The following is a 19,225-nucleotide window of genomic DNA, read 5'->3' as shown; positions in this document are numbered from 1 at the left end:
CGGCCATCTGGCCCCATCCCTTCTGCTGGGAGCTCTGCAACTGCTCCAAGCCCTGTGTCCACATTTCCCCACCTCCGTGCAGCAGCTTTCCAGGCCGTGGTAAATTGGTGTCAATGCTGGACTTGTGATGGTTGAGGTGACATCTCCTGGCCCTGATGTCCAAGAGGGCTGAGGATGGCAGCCACAGTCGGGGCCGGGGCTCTGCCTGTCCCGCTCCCAGCTCGCTGTCACTGCTGGAGCTCTGCTCCCACACACACCCGGCCCCTGGGGACAGCTGGCGGCCTTCGGAGCAGGAGCAGCTCCGGCTGTTCCTCGCCTTCCTGGAAGAGCCGCCGCTGGAGCGGGAGCAGCGGCGAGGGCAGCCCGGAGCAGCGGAGGAATGCGGCTGTCGGGCCAGACCCTGCCCGTGACGGCGTTCCCGAGCCCCGGCTTGCTGCTTTTGGGACATGAAAGAAGCACAGTTCCTCGGGGGTGCTGCGGCAAGGGGCGGCTCTGCCCTGAGAACAGGCCTCCTTTCAGCAGCCCCGGCCTCGCCGGAGGAATTCGCTGCCCCGGGCGGCGCCGCCGGCCCGGGGGAAATGGCGGCGTGTCTGGCATAGCTGCTCCGGCTGCGCTGACCGCAGCGTTCCGGGGCCGGGCCAGCGCTCCTCCCCGGCTGAGGGCAGCGCCCGGGGTCCCCTCAGTGGGAAAGGGCTGCTGGGGTCACAGCACCCAGCTGAGGGGTGAGAGCTGGGCCGGACCTCCCTGGGCCCTCATGTCACATCCCAGTGTTCCCGCCCAGTGTCTCCAAAGGCCCGGCAGGGCTGTGCTCCCACACGAGTCGAGGCAAACCCTGCTGTGCTGTGAGACCTTGTTCTTGTGGGTCACGGTCCTGTGGACCCCAGTCCTAAAGGGTCACAGCCTCAGGACGGGATTTCTGCTCCATAACATTCGCCATGGATCTGGTGAGGTGGAACCAGCTCTTCCCCATGTCCCTGCTCCTCAGTTCCTCCCCACTGGGCGCTGTGGGGCTGCTGCTGGTCCCTTCCTCTCACCCACCTGGGCTTCCCCCAGAGGACCAGCCCTGGGTGAGGAGGGTGCTGGGGGCTGCTATGGGGCCAGGGCTGTGTGGATGAGGCATGGCAGGGGCCAGGGGATGCTCCCACACTGTGCCAGGGTGGTGACCAGCCCTGAAGAATGAACCATGCCACCTGCTCCTCATTCCAGCCCAGAGATGTGCCAGCAACCATTGGGAAACAGAACTTACAACTTTATAGAGGAAATAAAATTACAACTGAGAGATGGGGTAGGAGCCACCCCTGGGCAGTGCTGTGGGCAGAGACACCTGCACCATCCCGGGGGACCAGGGGCTCCTGGGGCCCTGTGTGGGTGGTGGGCCCTGGGGCCAGCTGGGGGGGTGAGCTGTGGGTGAGAGGAACCAGGGCTGAAGGGGGCAGTGGGAGTTGGGGTGCAGCTGGGATGGGAGGGATGGAGCGGTGAGGGGTGCAGGACCTCCTGGACTGTACCCGTGTGCCGCAGCCCAGGGGATGTGGGCACACTCTTCTGGCCAGTGGTTGGGGTGGCAGCCCCAGGCTGGGAGGTGCAGGTGTCGGTGCCTCCAGCACCAGCCCCACCAAGGTGGGCAAGGGCAGCCAGTGGTGAGTCCTGGGCAGTCCCCAGCAGGACACAGTGGCAGCAGCGCTGGGCATCAGGCCTCCCTGCCGGTCTTCCAGCAGCTTCCTCCCACCAGTATGAGGTGAGGGAGGGAGATGCCTGTCTCCCCAGGGCCGGGGCCCTATGAAATCTGGTTGTTGAGCTGACCTGGGTACTGCTCAAATCGCTTGTTGGCCTCCTCGCTGAGTGCATCTCCTGCAGGCAGAGGGTAGGAGCTGTCAGCTCTGGTGCAGTGCATCCCCTAGCAGCACCATCCCAGCCCATCCTCATCCTTATGGCTTCCTGCAGTCCTGTCACTGCCCTCCACCCTCACCCCTGTGCTGTGCCCCAGGCCGTTACCGATGTGGCAGCTGTGCACCCAGATGCGGTGGCCGTCGTACTTGCAGTTGCATTTCATGGCATTGTTGGTGAAGTCACTTTCTGCCACCTCGAAGTTGGGGTTGATCACGACCTGTGGGGCACTGACAGTGAGATCCCTGCCCCAGCCCCACAGGATGTGTCTCCCCAGCTGTGGTGGGTGTGCTGGAGAGCTCCAAGGAACCAGTGGCTGCTGATGTGGTGGGGTGGTCCTGTCCCTGTGCACCATGTGCCCACGAGCAGTGCTGCTCAGAGTTGGAAAGCCCATGTGGCAGCGTGTCTGAGCAGCCCTGCACGTCTGTGGGCACAAGGACAGACACTGTCTGTCCCATGCCAGCACACTGGCTGAACTCCAGTGGGAGAGAGGGATGGGTGGCTGAAGTGTGTGGAGGGCTGAGCTGCAGGGACAGAGGCTGGGAGGGTGGCAGGAGGGGCTGGGGAGGGTCAGGTGCAGCACCTGCAGGATGTAGTTGCCTGGCTTGACGTCGGTGATGTCGATCCACTGGCAGTCGATGTCATGCCGGTACAGGTCCCAGCAGCCCACGGTGATGCCCTGCTCCCCAAAGTTGGCACACTCGTACCTCTTGGCCACATCTGCAGGCAGGAGGAGACACAGCTGGTCATGCTGAGACCCCCAGCCTGGCACCACGATGGGGACACAGGCAGGGACGGTGCTGCAGGGCCCCATGTTGCCCACCTTCCTCACACTCGGTGTCCTCCAGGCAGAAGCTAGCCTTGTGTCCCTCGGCCACCTTGGTGCCATTGGGGGTCAGGATGTCGTAGTGGGTGAAGATGTCCATGCTGTGGTAGTGCCTGTGGGAGGGAGCCAGCACCTGCTGCAGACCGCCCTGCCCTGCATCAGCCCTCTGCCACCTGCCCGGCCCCTCGCTGCCAGGAATGTCCCCACAGACCCTGCTCTGAGGTGGCAGCACTGTGAGGTTGGGCAAAGCTGTGTCCTGCCCTGGAAGGGGACACAGCTGTCCCCAGCCAGCTGGCCCACGCAAGCAAAGGACTCAGCTGCAGGGCACAGCCTGCAGCCCTGCCCCTGCCTTCCTGGAGAACCCTGCCCCAACACTGCTCATCCAGGATCAGCCCTAAGCCAAACCAGGCAAAATTGGACCCTGAGCACCAGATTTGGGTTATCCAGTGTCACCCTCATCCAGCATCACCCTCTCTCAGTGTCATACTTGCACAGTGTCACTCTCCTTCAGCATCACCTCTGCCCAGCACCCTCCTCACCCAGCCCATTGCAGCACCACCACCCTCTCCCCATCCCTGGCCCCAGCCCTGTCTGTCCCCTGCCCACACGCACCGGTGGCACTCGTGCCACACCCAGGAGTGGCGGCCAGCCTTGGGGCGGAAGTCGGCGCGGCCGCGGTTGTGGATCTGCGAGGAGAAGCGGAGCAGGCGGCGGTGGCCGTAGGGCCAGTTGGCCAGGCGGGCTGAGCTGGCCAGGCAGTTCTCCTCAGCAGCACAGTACAGCATGTGCAGCGGCCTGTCCTCGATGTACGCTGTCTCCTGCACCAGCGGCGCGTGCAGCAGGAGGTCGGAGGCGGCTGGGGACAGGCGGCTGCTCAGGGACGAGCCCTGCTCTCGGCAGGGATGGGGCGAGTGGAGGGGACGGGGCAGTGCCCAGGGCTGACAGGGCTGAGCCAGCCAGGGGGGACATGTGCCCTCTACATTGGCCGGGTGTTGGCTGACCCCTGACCTCCAGCTGCAAACCCCACTGAGCACAGCTCCTGGCCCCACAACACTGGTGTCTACAGAACCCACTGCCCACAGAGCCCAGTGCTCAGAGTCCATACCTGCAGACCCCACTGCCTGCAGATCCCAGTGCTGAGTCCATACTTGCAGACCCCACTGCCCGCAGATCCCAGTGCTGAGTCCATACCTGCAGACCCCACTGCCTGCAGATCCCAGTGCTGAGTCCATACTTGCAGACCCCACTGCCCGCAGATCCCAGTGCTGAGTCCATACTTGCAGACCCCACTGCCCGCAGATCCCAGTGCTGAGTCCATACCTGCAGACCCCACTGCCCGCAGATCCCAGTGCTGAGTCCATGCCTGCAGACCCCACTGCCCACAGACCCCCAGTGCTCAGAATCCATACCTGCCAACCCCACTGCCCACAGATCCCACCGCCCACAGCCCCCCTCTCTGCAGAACCCCCCGCCACAGACCCAAGTCCCAGACCCAGCAATGGGTCCCCTGCAGCCCCCACTGCCCTCAGCCCCCGTGGTGCTCACTCTCGGAGCAGATGACGCCCGCAGCGAAGCGCGTGCCCGTGTTCCTGCAGCTCAGACTGGTGCCGTGGTGCTGGCAGTGGCTCAGGGACATCTCGTGGCCAGCGCACTTCACCCCACTCATGACCATCTCTGTCACGTTGCTGGCATCCCAGTACCACGTCTCCTGGCGAGGGGGTGAGGCAGGGTGGGTGGCAGGGCTGGTGGCCGGATTGCCCAGGATCACTCATACCCAGGCTGCAGCCAAGCCCCCCACCACAGCTGCCCAGGCTGCCCACAGGGGTCCACATCCCTCTGTCCCCAGCTGTCCCCACTCAGCCCCACGGTCGTTTGGGAAGTGCTGGCCGGTGCCTGTGCTCGCCAGGGCATCCCTGGGACCCTCCTCGCTGGCACCTACCGTCACAGCATGCAGGGAGTAGCCCAGGCCGAGCTGACGACAGGCCACCATGGCCTCCTTGGTGGTCCAGCCATCGCTGCAGACCGTGCCCCACTTACTGCCTCGCTTCACCTCCACGCGGCCCTCAAACTCTGTCCTCCCGCCGGCCAGGCGGATCTGCAGGGAAACCCTGGGGCCGTGAGAGGGCATCCCACGCTGTGCCACCTCCTGTCCCACCTCCATCCCCATCCATGCCTGTCCCAAACCCCGTGAGCAGTGGTGGTGGCTGCTGCTGCCCTGGCCAAGCTGGTGCTGGCACCTACTTGTAAGCCGTGGTTAGCGAATCCCAGACCCAGCTGGCGACAGGCCACCATCGCCTCGAGGGTACCCCAGCCTTCGCCGCACACCAGACCCCAGCGGGGCTGGTCCCCGTTGCCAGCCCCCACCGCCACCTCGACCCGCCCCTCGAAGCGGCTCCGGCCCCCGCTCAGGCGAATCTGCAGAGAAAGGCAGTGGCACAGGCGATGCTCCCCCTGCACTGTCCCCAGCCCCTGTCCCAGCACTGCCGGGGCTGTGCTGCAGTGCCTGCACACGGGCGTGGGGGAGCCAGGAACTGAGCAGAGCCAAGCACAGCTTTAGTTGGCAGGGAACTTGCCAAAATTGGTCGATTTGGGGACAACAAATGGCTTGTGAGTTTGGGAATTTTCTCACCAGCACTGAATGAACTGAAAACAGTTCATTTTGAAATGACATCATTTCAGAAATGACAGGTATGAGAGAGTTAGAGATCATTAAAAAAAGCTCAAAGTGGATGAAACAATGGGCCAGGGCAACAAGGAACAAGCAGCTCCATTTGCTTGTTTCATCACAGGTAAAAAAAAAAAAAAATCTCGGTTATCCCACAGTGATTTTTTTTTCTGGTGTTTCTGCTGGGGAGTGGGCACAGGCTGGCAGCAGGAAAAGCAGCAGGGAGCAGCTACCCCACACCTCCCCTCACAGAGCAGCACCCCCACAGCCTCCCCTCCACCCCCTTCCTCACAGGATTTCCCACCCACAAAATCCCTGAGCTCCCAGGAGAGGGGGAAAGCTGTGGGGTGCAGAGGAGGAGAGATGAGGTTCCCATGGATCCTGTGGACCTTTCCCAACACCCCACTCCCACTGAGGAGCCCCCTGGAGCCAGCAGCCCCCCGTGGTGCGCACCAGGTTCTCGTAGCCCATGTAGGGGATGTTGCAGCGAACGGCCGCGTCCTCCGTGTGCTTGCAGTCCTCCTGGGTGATGTTCCTGAAGGGGCAGTTCCACAGGGACTTCTCGGTGCCCCGGCACTGCACCTCGTTCAGGTGGATGGGGCCCGTCCCTGCCGGAGGACAGCAGAAATCAGGGCCCTGTGACACAGGGATGCTCAGGGCTGTCGCCACATTTCTCTTCACAGAGAAAAGCAAGGCACAATTCTTCCCAAGGATTTCTGAGATTCACATTCTCTGAACCTCAGAGAAAGGGAAAACGCAATTCTTATCACTTGCTGTGCCTGTGTTTGTGCCGAAGTAGAATGCAATATGGAGATTGTTTATCCAAAGTGAGGATGTTTTGTTGCCTTGGATTATCAGGGCCAGCTGTGTGTGCGTGTGTCGGGACTGTTGGGTGACAGCCACGAGATTCAGTGCAGTGTGAGCAGTTGTGTGCAGAGTGAGTGCTTGGCAGATTCAGTTTTGGATGTATAGAATAATATAGTATAATAAACTAATTCATTAGCCTTCTGATATCCATGGAGTCAGATGCATCATTCTCTCTACCCTTTGTCAGAATCACCTTTAATTTGCAATACAGGACCACCCATGTCCCCAACACTGCCCTTTTTTTTTGGCAGGTCTGAGGGGGTTGGACACTCCAGCCTCCAGAGCTGCTGCCTGGGGCAGTGTGGTTGAGTGCCCATGGTCCCATTGGGAGGCTCCATATTCATCCCAGTGCTCACAGGACACCACAACCAAGCAAAGCCTGGATAAATGCCTCATCCACAGCTCCAGGAGGGGATGCCTGGCGCTGTAACAGCCACAGGGCCTGCAAGGCCTCCCTGGCAGCCAGTTGCCTAAGATAAGAAATGCCTAGTCCTGAATGACTGGACCAAAAGAAGTCCCTCTTCCACCTCTGGACCCTTGCTATCTCTCTGTAAGATAATAGGTGACTTTTGCCTCAACCCTTACTATTGGACTGTTTCCCAAAACCTCTATACCCTATACAAACCCCCATTTTGTGCTGTTCAGCAGAGAGCTGTCACTGTCACCCTTCACAGAAGCTGCTAATAAAGACACCTCTGTGGAACTGTGTCACACTCACATTCTCTGAAAAATCCCTTCGCCCAGGATTTTTCTCCTGGGAAGCTGAGAAGCCTCAGAGAAAAAGGAAAACAATTCTTATCTCATTTGCTTCTCCTGTGCTGTGCTCATGTGGAATGTGTTTGGAGATTGTTTCATTGGATTCTGTGTTTTGACTCAATGGCCAATCAGGGCCAAGCTGCGTCAGGACTCTGGAGAGAGTCAGGAATTTTCATTATTATTTTCTTTAGCATTCTGTCAGTATCCTTGCTGTATAGTTTAGTATAGTTTAGTATAGTATTCTTTAATATATTATAGTATCATAAAATTATAAATTAGCCTTCTGAGAACATGGGGTCAGATTCATCGTTCCTCCCTGTTACCTTGATTTTTTAAGATTTTCTAAGCCTTCTGATGTTTACATTCTTGTAGTGAACTTTCTCACACACTTTCTGTAAATCACTTTTTGTTTTGCATTCTTTTATAGAAGAAAAGAAATTTAATAAACTGTTAGTTTGTCCAGTGTCATCGGAGAGGTGGCACTTTCACCCTCCAATCCGCTGTCACTTTTAGAAACCTCAAAACATTAGAGTCAGAAAATAAACTTCCCTTTTTTACCTTAAAAGCAACAGTGTATGCGTGTCGTGTCATTTCGTGTGCTATAGTGACACCTCTCTGCCACGAGGGTCCCAGCAAATACAACAGAACCTCTTCTCCTCTCTCTCCTGCATCTGCTGAGGCACTTAGCAAGCAAAGAGCTGAATTCACCAAGGAGCTGATCTCACTTAAGAGCTGAGCTGCTTGCTAAGATTTACTAAGTTGGGATCCTGCCTGAGGGAGCTGGACAAGTGGAGCTTAGCAAGACTTTGCTATCCGGACACATACGGCAGCCGGGGTCAGAGAGACCCCAAGAACCCCCTGCTGTAATAAATATGGCATATTAATATGCAATAATAAATGCTGTAAAAATAAATCAAGCCCTCACCTTGGCCCATGCGTGCCCCGGTGAGGGCCTCCTTGGCGCTGCCGAAGCCCAGCTCGCGGCACACCACGCTGGCCGACTGCAGGTTCCAGCGGTCGTCGCAGATGGTGCCCCACTCGCTGCTCCTGAGCACCTCAACGCGGCCCTCGCCCACCCTGGCACCGCCCTTCAGCCGGATCCGGGGCTGCAGGAGCAGGGACAGGGGTGGGACAGTGTGGGATGGCACAACACAGCGCTGGGAATGGCTGGGACAGGTATATCCCTCCTGGGATGTGCAGGGACAGGACACCGTCCCCACCTCCCGCTCCGGAGCTGCTCACCCAGCAACCCACACACCTGCAGAGCCCAGGGGACAGAGCCTGGCCCAGAGTGGGGCACTGTCCTGCTGTGGGCCACCACAGGACTCATCCCCCTCCCTGCTGGGCTCACCTGGCCCTGCTGCTGCTGCTGCTGGCGCTGTTTCTTCTTGTGGGCGCTGCCAGTGGCAAAGAGGGGCCCGGGCACGCAGCTGACCACGGCGGGCATGCCGGAGCCACAGGCTGCTGAGGAGTTGCCCCGGTAGAACTCGAAGGAGCACATGGACAGGTGCACCTCTGTCCCCGTGCAGGACACCGAGTGCAGGCGGTAGTTGAGCTGCTGCCGCTCCGTGAAGAGCCTGTGAGGGGAGAGGAGCCCTGAGCCACGGCCAGCGTGGCCAGTGGCAGTGGAGGTGTCACCAGCCACCCTGCCTGCAGCTGCATGCGCTGGCTGTGCCCCTTGCCCTGTCCCCAGGGTGACACACGGTGCCTGCCAGGCACCCACCCCTTGCCAACTGCCTGTCCCACACCTCCAGCAGCACAGGGACGCAGGTGGGGACACGCACAGCTCTGGTGGGACTGCAGGGGCTCCTGCCTCTGGCTCTCCATGGAGCCATTTACCTCTTCTTGGGCCCTACGTCCTCCCTGCGCTTTTGTTTAGGCTGAGATTTGGAGGCCAGCCTGGAAAATAGAAAACAACCATCACGAAGCCCGGGGTCTCAGGCTGTCACCTCTGCCCTCAGCAGTGACACAGGGAGCACAGCCTGCCCTGGCTTCACTGGAGGCTTAACTGGGCACCTTGGCCCCCAGGAAGACTCATGTGCATCCCCTTTGTGTCACACAGCATCATCTGCTGCCAGCAGTGTGACACAGCCAATGATGCAGTTTCCTGCATGCATCCCACCAGGAAACTGCTGGATGCAGCCACATCCTGCTCTGCCTTGTCACAGACCAAAAGATCAAACACCAGCAGCCACCATTTGATCAGTCAGGTGTGGTTGTGTCCATGTCCTCATCCAGACACCATGCCACCACTGTGCCGTGTCCCCAAGGTGCAGGACACCCGGCAAGCAGCACGAAGCAAGCAGCACAGGCAGTCCCAGGGTGCTTGCCCTGAGGCCATGGGGCACGGTGGGACTTGCTGCAGGCTGGCAAGGACTGCTGCCAGCGAGGGAAGCAGCCCTGGCACAGGCTGAGCCAGGAGGGGAAGCTGCCTGGGGCTCAGCACACACAAGGTGTTGGTGCAATCCCAGCATCCTCAAACGCTTGTTTTCCCCAGGGAGGAAGATGCGGAGCAGAGCCAAAACCCCAGAGCCCACAAGGAGTGAAGAGCAGAGTGGCCCAAAGGAGGGCAGGGGACTGCCAGCCCCAGGGACCAGGCAGAGCCAAGCCTGGCCACTGTCCCTGCAGGCCAGCACAGGTTGGTGTCAGCTGCACAGCCCAGTGAGCCCCAGGACACAGCACAGGGCTGGGATTCAGACAGCCAGAGGGCATCAGTGCCCACTCACAGTCAGGAAACCACATCTGGATCCTGCACCTGGATCTGGGTCCCCAGGACAGGATGTCATGTGTGTGGTATGAGCCCCAGGGAGAGCAGCCAGACAGAGGCCTGGGAGGAGATGGGGGTGTGGGACTGTTCCAGCCAGGGCTGAGGTGAGAGCTGTGAGGATCCTGGCTCTTCCAGCAGGGAGGGAAGAGCACAAGAGGAAAGAGGCATGGCTGACAACAAAAGGTTCAGGCTCAGGGTAAGGAAAACCTTTTGCCCATGAGGGCTGTTCCACACTGGAGCACAGACCGCAGGACTGCAGAATTTCCATCCTTGGAAGGTTTCAAAAGCCAGCTGGATGAAGTCCTGGGCTTAACCCACAGCTGGCTCTGCTCCACAGAGGGAGCTGGACCAGGACTCCCAGAGGTCCCTTCCAGCCTGGATTAGCCTTGTGCTTTCATATGACTGTGGCCAGTTTGGCTCCCAGGAGCCAGTTCCTGCTCAGGGCAGAGGGACAGGACTGCAGCCTCATGGAGACACAAAACATTTCCCCCAGTGCTCCAGGGGAAGGACCTGCTCAATGGAAAAGAGCAGTCAGCACCAAACCAACCAGGAAACAGCACATTGGAGCAACCAGGATCTTCAGGTGGGAGTTGAGGAAACCCATGGGATGACCCTGTCTGAATTTCCATCAGCAGAGCTGGCAAGGATGACTGCAGGGGACACAGACCTGGGAGTGTCACAACAAAGAGCTCACAGTGGGTGTAGGGCACACTCAGCACCAGGGAAGGTGGTGGGACTGGGGCAAGGCCCCGTGCAGGGGGAAGAGCATCGTGGCAGCAGGCTCAGGAAAGAGGTGTCATGCCCCAGCCCAGAGAAGAGGAGCTCTGGCTCACTGTATCCACTAACAGATCCAGCAGCAGGATTCAGGGATGGAGGGAAAAGGCAGCCAGACCATCACCTGGGTCTGGCAGAAAGGCAGCAAGAACGAGTAGGCAGAGGATGAGTGGGCAGACCCCAAGCAGATGTGGCACTCGGGACAGGACCTGCCACACTGTGCCCATCAGTACTGCTGAGAACGGGCTCTGGTGCCCACACCAGCTCATCCTGCAGGGAATGGAGCGGGGCACAGCCTTTCCAGCATCCCCAGTGCTGCTTTCTGCAGAAAGCAGCCCATTTCCACAGCCCTTCCTCCCCATCCACCAGGAGAGACAGCTCTGCCCTGAGGCCTCCTGCTGCCCTCCCAGAGCATGACCAGCCTGGGAGAGAGATTGTCTCTCGTGGGGAATGGGGGACCCCAGCACGCCCAGGCAGGTGCCCTGGGCTGGGGTTTGTCCCACTGGGCCAGCACAGCCCAAGCCTTCAGTCTGCTCCGTCCGGATCCATCTGTGCCCGGATCCATTCTGACAGCAGAGACTGGTGGGGCTGGACAGCCCAGCTCTGCCATGGCTCAGCAGATGGGGCCCTGGCCCCTTACCTGCTGCCCACCCTCGGGCTGGAGCCCTTGGTCCTGGCTGCTCGCCTCAGCCGCCTGTGGAGCAACACCAGAGCTGCCTGCTCATGGCACACACAGTGCCACCCCTCATCAAGCCATGGTGTGCCTGGAGCATCCCCTGATGGCTGCAAACCTCCCCCTGGGCTGGGGGCAGCACTGCCAGTGAGCAAAAGTGCTCCCCTTCGAGTAGCCTTTGCTGCAGTGTGTGTGGCAGCCACCCCACGGCCCCCCAGCTTGGTTAGCAAGTGTCCAGCTGGCCAGCAGGGGCTTGGACTGGTGAGCAGCAGGGTGGGAGGGATTTTAGGAGCCACAACACCCAACAGCACAGCCTCTGCTGTCCCCTAGCACTACTCCATGCCCCTGGCACCATCCCCAGCCCTGCTTGGACACCCCACCCCTGTGTGCTCCCTGCCAGCCTCACTCACCTGTAGAAGTTCCTGTTGACTTTCTTCTCTGCTGGGAAGCCCATCATGCCGCAGACGACGCGGCTGTTGTGGCTGTCCCAGCCCTGGTCACAGATCTGTGCCCAGCTGTCCTTGTAGCGTACCTCCACGATGCCCTCTGTCACCGGCAGCTGCCGCCGCCCCCCGGACACCACCGGCCGCAGCCGCACCTCCTCCAGGTGGCTCTGCTCGGTCTGCAGGGATCAGGTCAGCCCCAGCTCACATTCCATCCCATCGCCCCTCCTCCGGCCAGCCCCCTCCCAGGGAATCTCCAAGGATGAAGGAGAGAGGTCCCCAAGCATAGATGGGGCACAGGGACAGCCAGTCCTGCATTCCTGCTGGCCACATCTGGTGGCCCTGGGCAGCCAAGGATTGAACCTCATACAATAAACTCAGTGCCTCTTGTCCCCTTGGGTCCCCAGGTGCATCTCCGGAGAGCACAACCAGGAAAGCCAGTGCTGCTTTCCTACACCCCCAGGGAGAGTTCCCAGACTGCCCCACACCCAGAGCACTCTGTGGCATCCTGGCCATCACCAGCTGCCTGCCCTGGTCAGCTCAGCAGCCTCCTCACCTCGATGACATTGGAGTCCTTGAAGCCTGGGATGCGCTCATCCTTGCAGACCACACCTGCATCCTCCTCGTGGCTGCAGTCGCTGTTCCCCCAGCCCCGGTGTTTGCAATCCCCGATGCTCTTCTCGTTTCCAGCACAGTTCACATTGTCCAGCCAGATCCGCCCTGCCAGACACAGCCTGGGGGTGAGGGGGAGCCAAGCATCCCCTGGGAGCAGGGAATGTGCCCTAGGGCATGGCCAGGATCACACAGGTTACAGCAGGAGCTGTAGCACAAAGCTGAGGCCTCTGAAATGCCAGGAGGAAAGTCCTGGGTGGCATTCACATTCCCTGAATGTGATTTCTTCACCCAGGGTTTTTCTCCTGGGAAGCTGAAAGGCAGCGAGAGGCCTCAGAGAAAAGGAAAACAGTTTTATCTCATTTGCTTCTTCTGTGTTGTACTCAAGTGAAGTGTGTTTGGAGATTGTTCACCCACAGAGGATTGCTTGATTGGACTCTGGTGAGAATTGTTTTGATTGGCCAACTGGGGCCAAACTATGTTGGGACTCTGCAAAGAGTCATGAGTTTTCAATTATTATCTTTTTAGCATTCAGTAATTATCCTTTCTGTATTCTTTAATACAATATAGTATAACAAAGTAATAAATTAGCCTTCTGAGAACACCGAGTCAGATACATCATCTCTCCCTTTGTCAGGGTTGCCTGAATTTACAACAGTTCTGGGTGGGGGGGGGTCTGCAGATGTGGAGCCTCCACCTCCCCAAGGGGCTGCTCTGCCACACAGAAAGCTCCCACACGTGCACACCGGAGCACACAGTCACTGCTGGGCACCCTGCAAACACAGAACCTGCCCCTTGCAGAGATGCCAGGGCTGTGCCAGGGGGGTGCTGTGCCCACTGCCCCTCTCTTACCGACTCCTTTGCCGTACTTGGCGCTGTGGGCCCAGCCGGTGGCAGCCACGAAGCCGAGCTGCCGGCACAGCACGTGCGCGTTGCCCAGCGTGAAGTCGTCGTCGCAGATGGTTCCCCACTCCTCGTTGTAGAAGACTTCCACACGGCCCTCGTTGTGCTTGCGGGGGTACCCGGCCAGGCGGAACCTCAGCTGGGGCCCGGGGGGGTGCGTGGGGCTGGGGGGGGTGGGCTGGGCACTGCCCACCCACAGCCACGCGCTGCCCGGCAGCACCAGCAGCACCAGCAGCTCCGGCCATGCCCGCGTGCTGCAGCCTCCCATGGCAGCGTGGCCCTGCAGGGGCAGACAGGGTCAGGGTTGTGCTGGAACACCAGCACCCCCATCCAGCACCCCCATCCAGCCCCCCTGCCCAGCACCAGCACAGCCACGTGCCTGGCCACAGTGTCCCTAGCACACAGCCCCTGCACCCCTGGGGCTGTCAGGGACCTGCCCAGTGCCTCTGTCCCCCTCTGCCAACAGCCCCCACCGCGCTGTCTGGTCACATCTGAAGGGCAGTGAGGGCAGATGGGCACAGGGATGTGCCCAGGAGAGGTGAATGGAAGGAGGAGGATGAGCTGCCAGAGCTGAGGGAGCTGGAAAAGGCTCAGGGCACAGGGAAAGCCCGGCTGGATGGGCCAGGAGCTCGATCCAGCAGGAGCAGGGAATGGCTGCAGGCTGAGGGGATTCCAGCCCACGCTCCTGCCCTCCCTTCCATGACGAGCGAGGCAGCCGGAGCATTCACATTCCTCTGACAATATTTGTGGCTCCCCGAATACCTGAGGGAGATGTGGTATTCCTGTACCAGTCCCACGGCAAACAATAGTGAAAACCCTTCTCTGTGAGCTGCCCTCCCTTCCCAGTGTGCTATTCCCATGGATCCTGTAGCTCGGGAGCTGCATTTCTGCATGGGGGGTGTTGACAAGCTCTGACCGTGGCAGCCTCGTGCCACCATCCCTGCCAGCCCCTTCCATCATGGGAAATCATTCCCCCAAAACACCTCCAGGGCAGCCCCCCAGCAGGATATTTCTGTCTCCAAGTCCCCCCTGAGCACAGATCCTGCCTGCTGCACTCACACAGACCGTGCTTGCCATTAGAAAACATTAAAAAAAACATTAAAAATCCCGGGGTGATTTAAAATTCCCATATTTAGCTGCAGTGTCACAGAGAAAGGGAAACTAATTCAAATCCCACACAGAGCTAGGGGCTGGCACAGCTGCTCCACCAGCCTCCTGGGCAGGGTTTTCTCAGAGGAATCAGCCCCATTCCTGCTTAGTTCACTTTTGCAGATGATGAGGAGCTGCTCCACACTCCAGCCTCTTGAGAACTCCTCCTGGGCCAAGGCAAGGATGAACCAGGATGGTGCCCAGTGCCAGCCCCTCTGCCACACCCAAAACACCAGCACAAGCCTCCACAGGGCTCAGCCCTGCTGCCTGCCTGCCCCTTTGGGCACATGTGACATTGGAGGTGCCACCAGGAGCAGTGAGAGCCTTGGGATGAGCCTGCAGAGATGCTCAGGAAGAGTGAGGAATAACAAGGACCGGCCCTGCTGGTCCAGTTCCACACCAGACACGGTGGTGGCAATGACTGCACGTGGCACTCAGAGCTCTGCTCTGGCTGACAAGGTGGGCACTGGTCACAGGATGGACTCGGTGACCCTGGAGGTCTTTTCCAACCCTGTAATCCTGTGAAGCACATCACCTCCCTCGGAGCAACCACATCAGCGTGGGGCTGGCTCTCTCCTCTGTCACAACTGGGGCACAGGGGACACCACAGAGCTGGTGGGGACATTGCCCAAGCAGCTGGGGGTGGTGGGAGCCAGCTCTGGGCTCCTGGTGCCTCAGCTGCCTGCTCTGGCACTGCCAGAGCTCAGGAGGATGGGTGTTTGTGGGCAGACAGCAGGGAAATGCTCTGCTGAGCCTTTTATCCAGCCAGCAGGAAAGGAGGAAGGGTGCAAAGGGCCACCTCAGCCCTGCCAGTGGCTCAGGAAAGGGGATTTCTGGGCTTGGAATGGGAATTCTGCATCCTCATCTGCACACTGCCTGGGAAGCAGAGAAGGGATGAGTTTGCCATTTCACAGCAGGAACAAAACTTCATATTCCAGCCCTGGGTCACCAAGGGGACACTGCCCTGCCCAGAGGAAGGGCTGTAAACCCTCAGAGCTGTCCTGACACACAACGTGGGCCCCCTCAGTGCTAACTGCAGCACACCTTGGGGTGTTTCCTTAGGAATGCACAAGGATTGGAGCTTCCCCAGCGCTCCTGAGCGAGCAGGATGCTCTGCTGTGGAACTGGGCACTTTCACAACAGGGTCAGTACAACCCTGAAGGACACAATTAATGCCAATCTCCACGGCCTGGCAGAAATAGCCCGTGTCAGGAAGTGGGAATGGCCTTTTATGAGATCACAGGTCCTGTTAATTGGAGTAACTGTGTTGATATAACAGGCTGAGACTGGAAGGCATTTGATTCATCTTGCACCACCTTTTAATGAATAATTAGCATTCAACAAAATCAGTGCACCTTCTGCTAAGTGGATTAAAGCTGGTCACCTGCTGGAACTACAATGTGGTTACATGGGGAAGTCAACTCTCTGTGGGCTTTCTGGTGAGGATCACATGCTTTTCAAAGCAAAACTGTGTCAGGAGGAGACAAAAAGCACCTTCCTGGTATAGACTGCAGAGACAGAAATGGGGGGGAATCAGAGATGGGAATAGGGACAGCCTGGTAAACCAGCATTGTGCAGCCTGCATCCTGAGCTACAAGGAAAATTCAGATCTGTGCATTGAGAAACAAAACATGGAGGACCTTAAAATGGCACCTGAAAAGTGCTTGGGCTTTGTGTAGCAAATCCCTGATTCCCCTCTGAGCCTCAGCAGTGTGACCTCCAGGGTCTGTAATCCCTGCTCCTGGGTCCTGCTTCAGCTCTGCTCCAGCATCTCTCATCCCCACTGTCTTTGCCTGGCTCCTCAGCTCTGCCACTCACCTCAGAGTTTCCCAGTGACCTTCCCAGTTGTGCTCTGTGGGTCCAAAGCCTTTTCCATGGCCAGCCCAGCCCTGCCATGTGAGCTGCCTGCAGCCCAGCACGGCTCCGTGCCCGTTCCTGCAGCACCTCCCTCCCTCTCTGAACACGCTCCGTGCCCGTGTCCATGTCCTGGGCAGCCAAGCTAACAGGGCTCTCATTGTCCACAGCACTTTTTCCACCTCTGAGGCACAAGCCATGTGTTTGCTCCTCTCCTGCTGCTCTGCTGCTCGTTCTGCTCGCAGGCTTTGCTCTGAATGGGCAGCTCACCCCAGCATCCCAACCATCCAGCTGTCAGCTCCAGCCTGGGACAGTGTCCCCTTGGACCAGGGATCGTGCCACTCACTCTGGATGTGCTTGTGGCACTCTGGATGTGCTGCCCCAGGCACAGATGCTCAGCAGAACTCCACTGTGAGGGTAAAGGGCTCTGGAGAACGGGCTGGCTGGGCGTGGGAGCTGGGAAGCAGCCCAGGTCCTTGCCACTGCCCAGGAAACCTCAGGAATGTCCCAGCCGGGTGTGCACGAGGCCCTGAGCCACATCCCAGCCTGCAGCACAGCTGGTGCTGCTGCTGGGGTGTCTGAGAGTACTGCAGAGTCAAAATCCTGGGGCTCCCTCCAGTCCTCAGCCTCAGCCCTGCTCTGCTGAGGCTGGCATGGGTGAGAGGACCCTTCAGGGCAGGGGACAGCCCCACATGGCAGCAGGAGCTGTGACACTGCTCAAACTGCTCCCATGCAGGCCCACTGGTGCTGCTTGTCCCAGTGGGTGATGGATCAGAGGACAGAGTCACCCTGACAGGTGACTTACAGCCAGGCACTGTCCCCATCAGTGCCCTGCACCTTGCACAGGGGCTGCCCCTTCCAGAGGGGTCAGTTGTGCTGGTGGGGGTACCCTGGGCTCAGGACTGTCCAAATCATGTGTGTCCTTCAGCACCCACTGGGCATACAGCAGGACATCAGTCTGCCCCACCAAAACCTCGGGGAACAGCCAACAGAGCTCGGGAAGGGGCAGCTCCTGCTGAGGCATGTCCGTGGGTTTGATCAGCACGGGGCATCCCTGCACACAGGGATGACATCCCAAGCCACAGCACAGGGAAAGGCCAGGCCACCGAGGCCACTCAGGGATGTGCTCGCCCAGCAGCAGCCTTGGACACACCCACGGGGGACATGGAGCATCCCAGGCACTGACAACTGGGAGGACTCAGAGAAGAGCAGCACTGGGAAACCCGCCAGCACAAGGGAGAGGAAGCTCGCTCTGTTTATCCTTCCTTGAGAAGGTTAAGGGGTGACACAGCCACTCTCTGTTGATGTCCCATGCCGGGACATCCCTGAGAGCATGGGGTCAGGAGAAGGTCTGGTGAGTCCCATGGCTTCAGGACTCCATCCCTCCCGTTCTCCCCAGGGCCCCTCACACACACACACGGCCCTTTCGCAATCCCGCCTGCTCCGCTTTTCCCGCTTCCCGGCAGCCCTGGAGAGCCGGGAGAAAACGTGCACGAAGCAGGGGAGCCCTGACACCCCCACCCTCCTCAGGAGGGGACCTGACATGGGTCAGAGCTCCGGGGTAAGCAACACCAGGGTCTGGAAGGGAACAGTGTTCCACAAACTGGTCTCAGAAGCAGCAGGAAGCAGCCCAGGGTCACCATAGGAATCTGGATTCCCTGGCAGGATTGGTGTCACTCCCAAAACTACAACCTCCTGTGGCTGGGAGCTCAGTGCCCCCCTTGCTGCCCACCCCTGCCACCCACTGTGTGTCCCCATCCCAGGCAAGGACAGGGACCCTGCTGCAGAAAGGGACGAAACACTGTGGGGGGCTGGGGCTGCACTTCCCCTCCTCTGACAACTCCGGGTCCAGCCCCTTTGGGCTGCCTGATGTCCCCAAGTCCTTCTGTCACTCCCTAAACCAGGGCAGGTCACAGCACAGCTCCTACCCCCACCCAGCCTGCCCAGGGCACAGCAGAGCCCTCAGCAGAGCTCTGCCCGCTCTGCTCTGAGCTGCCCGGGCTCGGGAGAGGCAGCCCTGGCAGGAACCGGCTGCTGGCAGGAGGGAAAGCCCTCGGAGGAATGCGCAAACATCGGCCATCCCCACGGGCAGAGGGGCGGGCAGGGGGCCGGGGGCTGTGGGGTTGGTGTCCCAGGCAGCCTGGAGCAGGGAGCCAGCTTTCCCGGACCTGCTGGGGACGGGACCGGCTCAGCTGCGGGCTCCCCAGAGCCGCAGGGAAGGCGAAAAGCCAGCCGAGAAGAATCAACCCTTCCAGCGCCGCCAGCCCTCCCGCCCAACATCCCTCCCTCCATCCATCCTCTCTCTTCCATGAGCTACAGCATGTCCGGTCCTCATGGAAATCCTGAGTCTCCCCGCCCTGTGTAACCCGCTGCTCGGCTGGCAGCCCGCACTCTTTGGGGTGCGGTACAGCCCCAAAACCCGCCGGGCTCCGCTTCCCCTGGGACATCCGCGCTGCCCGCCCCGCTCCCGCTGCCCGTCCCGCTCCCGCACGGCCCACGGCAGCCCCGGCACGGCACGGACACGGCACGGACACGGCATCGCCGCCCCCACCCCCGCACCCGGGACACCCCCGAAGCGCTCCGGCCCCGCAAGGCGCAGCCCCCGCCGCTCCCGGGACAGCCGGGCCCCGCGCGGTATCGCCGGGGTGCCGAACAGAACCGCGCCGTGCCCAACCGAGCACAACCGAGCCGTACCAAGTTCTGCAGTGCCGTACCGAACTGAGCCGTGCCGTGCCGAGCCGTGCAGTGCCGTAGCGTGTCCTGCCGTGCCGAGCCGAGCAATTTCGGTCCGTGCCGCCGCGCTCCGCCCCGGCCCGCCCCGCGCCGTGCCCGTGGCCGTGTCCGGGGCCGCCCCGCCGCCCCGGCCCGCGCCGAGCGGCCCCGGCCCCGCCGCCGGCACGGCCCGGACGGGCCCGGCCCGCCGCCCCGGCATGGGGCCGGCTCCAGCCCCCGCCCCGGCCGGGCTCGGCTCCAGGCCCGGCCCCGGCCCCCCGGGACGGAGCTGCCCGGACGCTCCTGTGGCCGCGGGGAGCCGCCAGCCGAGCCCCCGCTC

At 60.3% G+C, this 19,225-nt stretch overlaps 1 protein-coding gene across 6 annotated transcripts; it reads right to left on the bottom strand.

Moving 5' to 3' along the window:
- Positions 1-1,233: 1,233 nt before the first annotated feature.
- On the bottom strand, positions 1,234-18,988 carry LOXL3 (lysyl oxidase like 3). 6 transcript variants are annotated; one of them, XM_050974004.1, is made up of 16 exons: positions 18,868-18,988; positions 13,120-13,450; positions 12,212-12,375; positions 11,623-11,834; positions 8,838-8,897; positions 8,350-8,575; positions 7,924-8,104; positions 5,829-5,983; positions 4,952-5,125; positions 4,650-4,805; positions 4,256-4,418; positions 3,323-3,566; positions 2,708-2,823; positions 2,468-2,604; positions 1,993-2,104; positions 1,234-1,848 (listed from the first exon to the last, which is right to left on the bottom strand). In XM_050974004.1, the coding sequence occupies exons 2-16, from the start codon at positions 13,436-13,438 to the stop codon at positions 1,775-1,777; spliced, it is 2,493 nt and encodes an 830-aa protein (XP_050829961.1). In that variant the 5' UTR covers positions 13,439-13,450; positions 18,868-18,988; the 3' UTR covers positions 1,234-1,774. The 6 variants fall into 6 exon arrangements, with proteins under 6 accessions (XP_050829961.1, XP_050829962.1, XP_050829965.1 ...); XM_050974005.1 differs by having other exon boundaries at positions 18,888-18,988; XM_050974008.1 differs by lacking the exon at positions 4,650-4,805.
- Positions 18,989-19,225: the final 237 nt, after the last annotated feature.

This window comes from Serinus canaria, chromosome 4, assembly GCF_022539315.1.
Source record: "Serinus canaria isolate serCan28SL12 chromosome 4, serCan2020, whole genome shotgun sequence".
In the NCBI taxonomy this organism is placed as follows: Eukaryota; Metazoa; Chordata; class Aves; order Passeriformes; family Fringillidae; genus Serinus; species Serinus canaria.
Note: the sequence above shows the minus strand (reverse complement) of the source record. Positions and strands in the feature narration are given on the sequence as shown.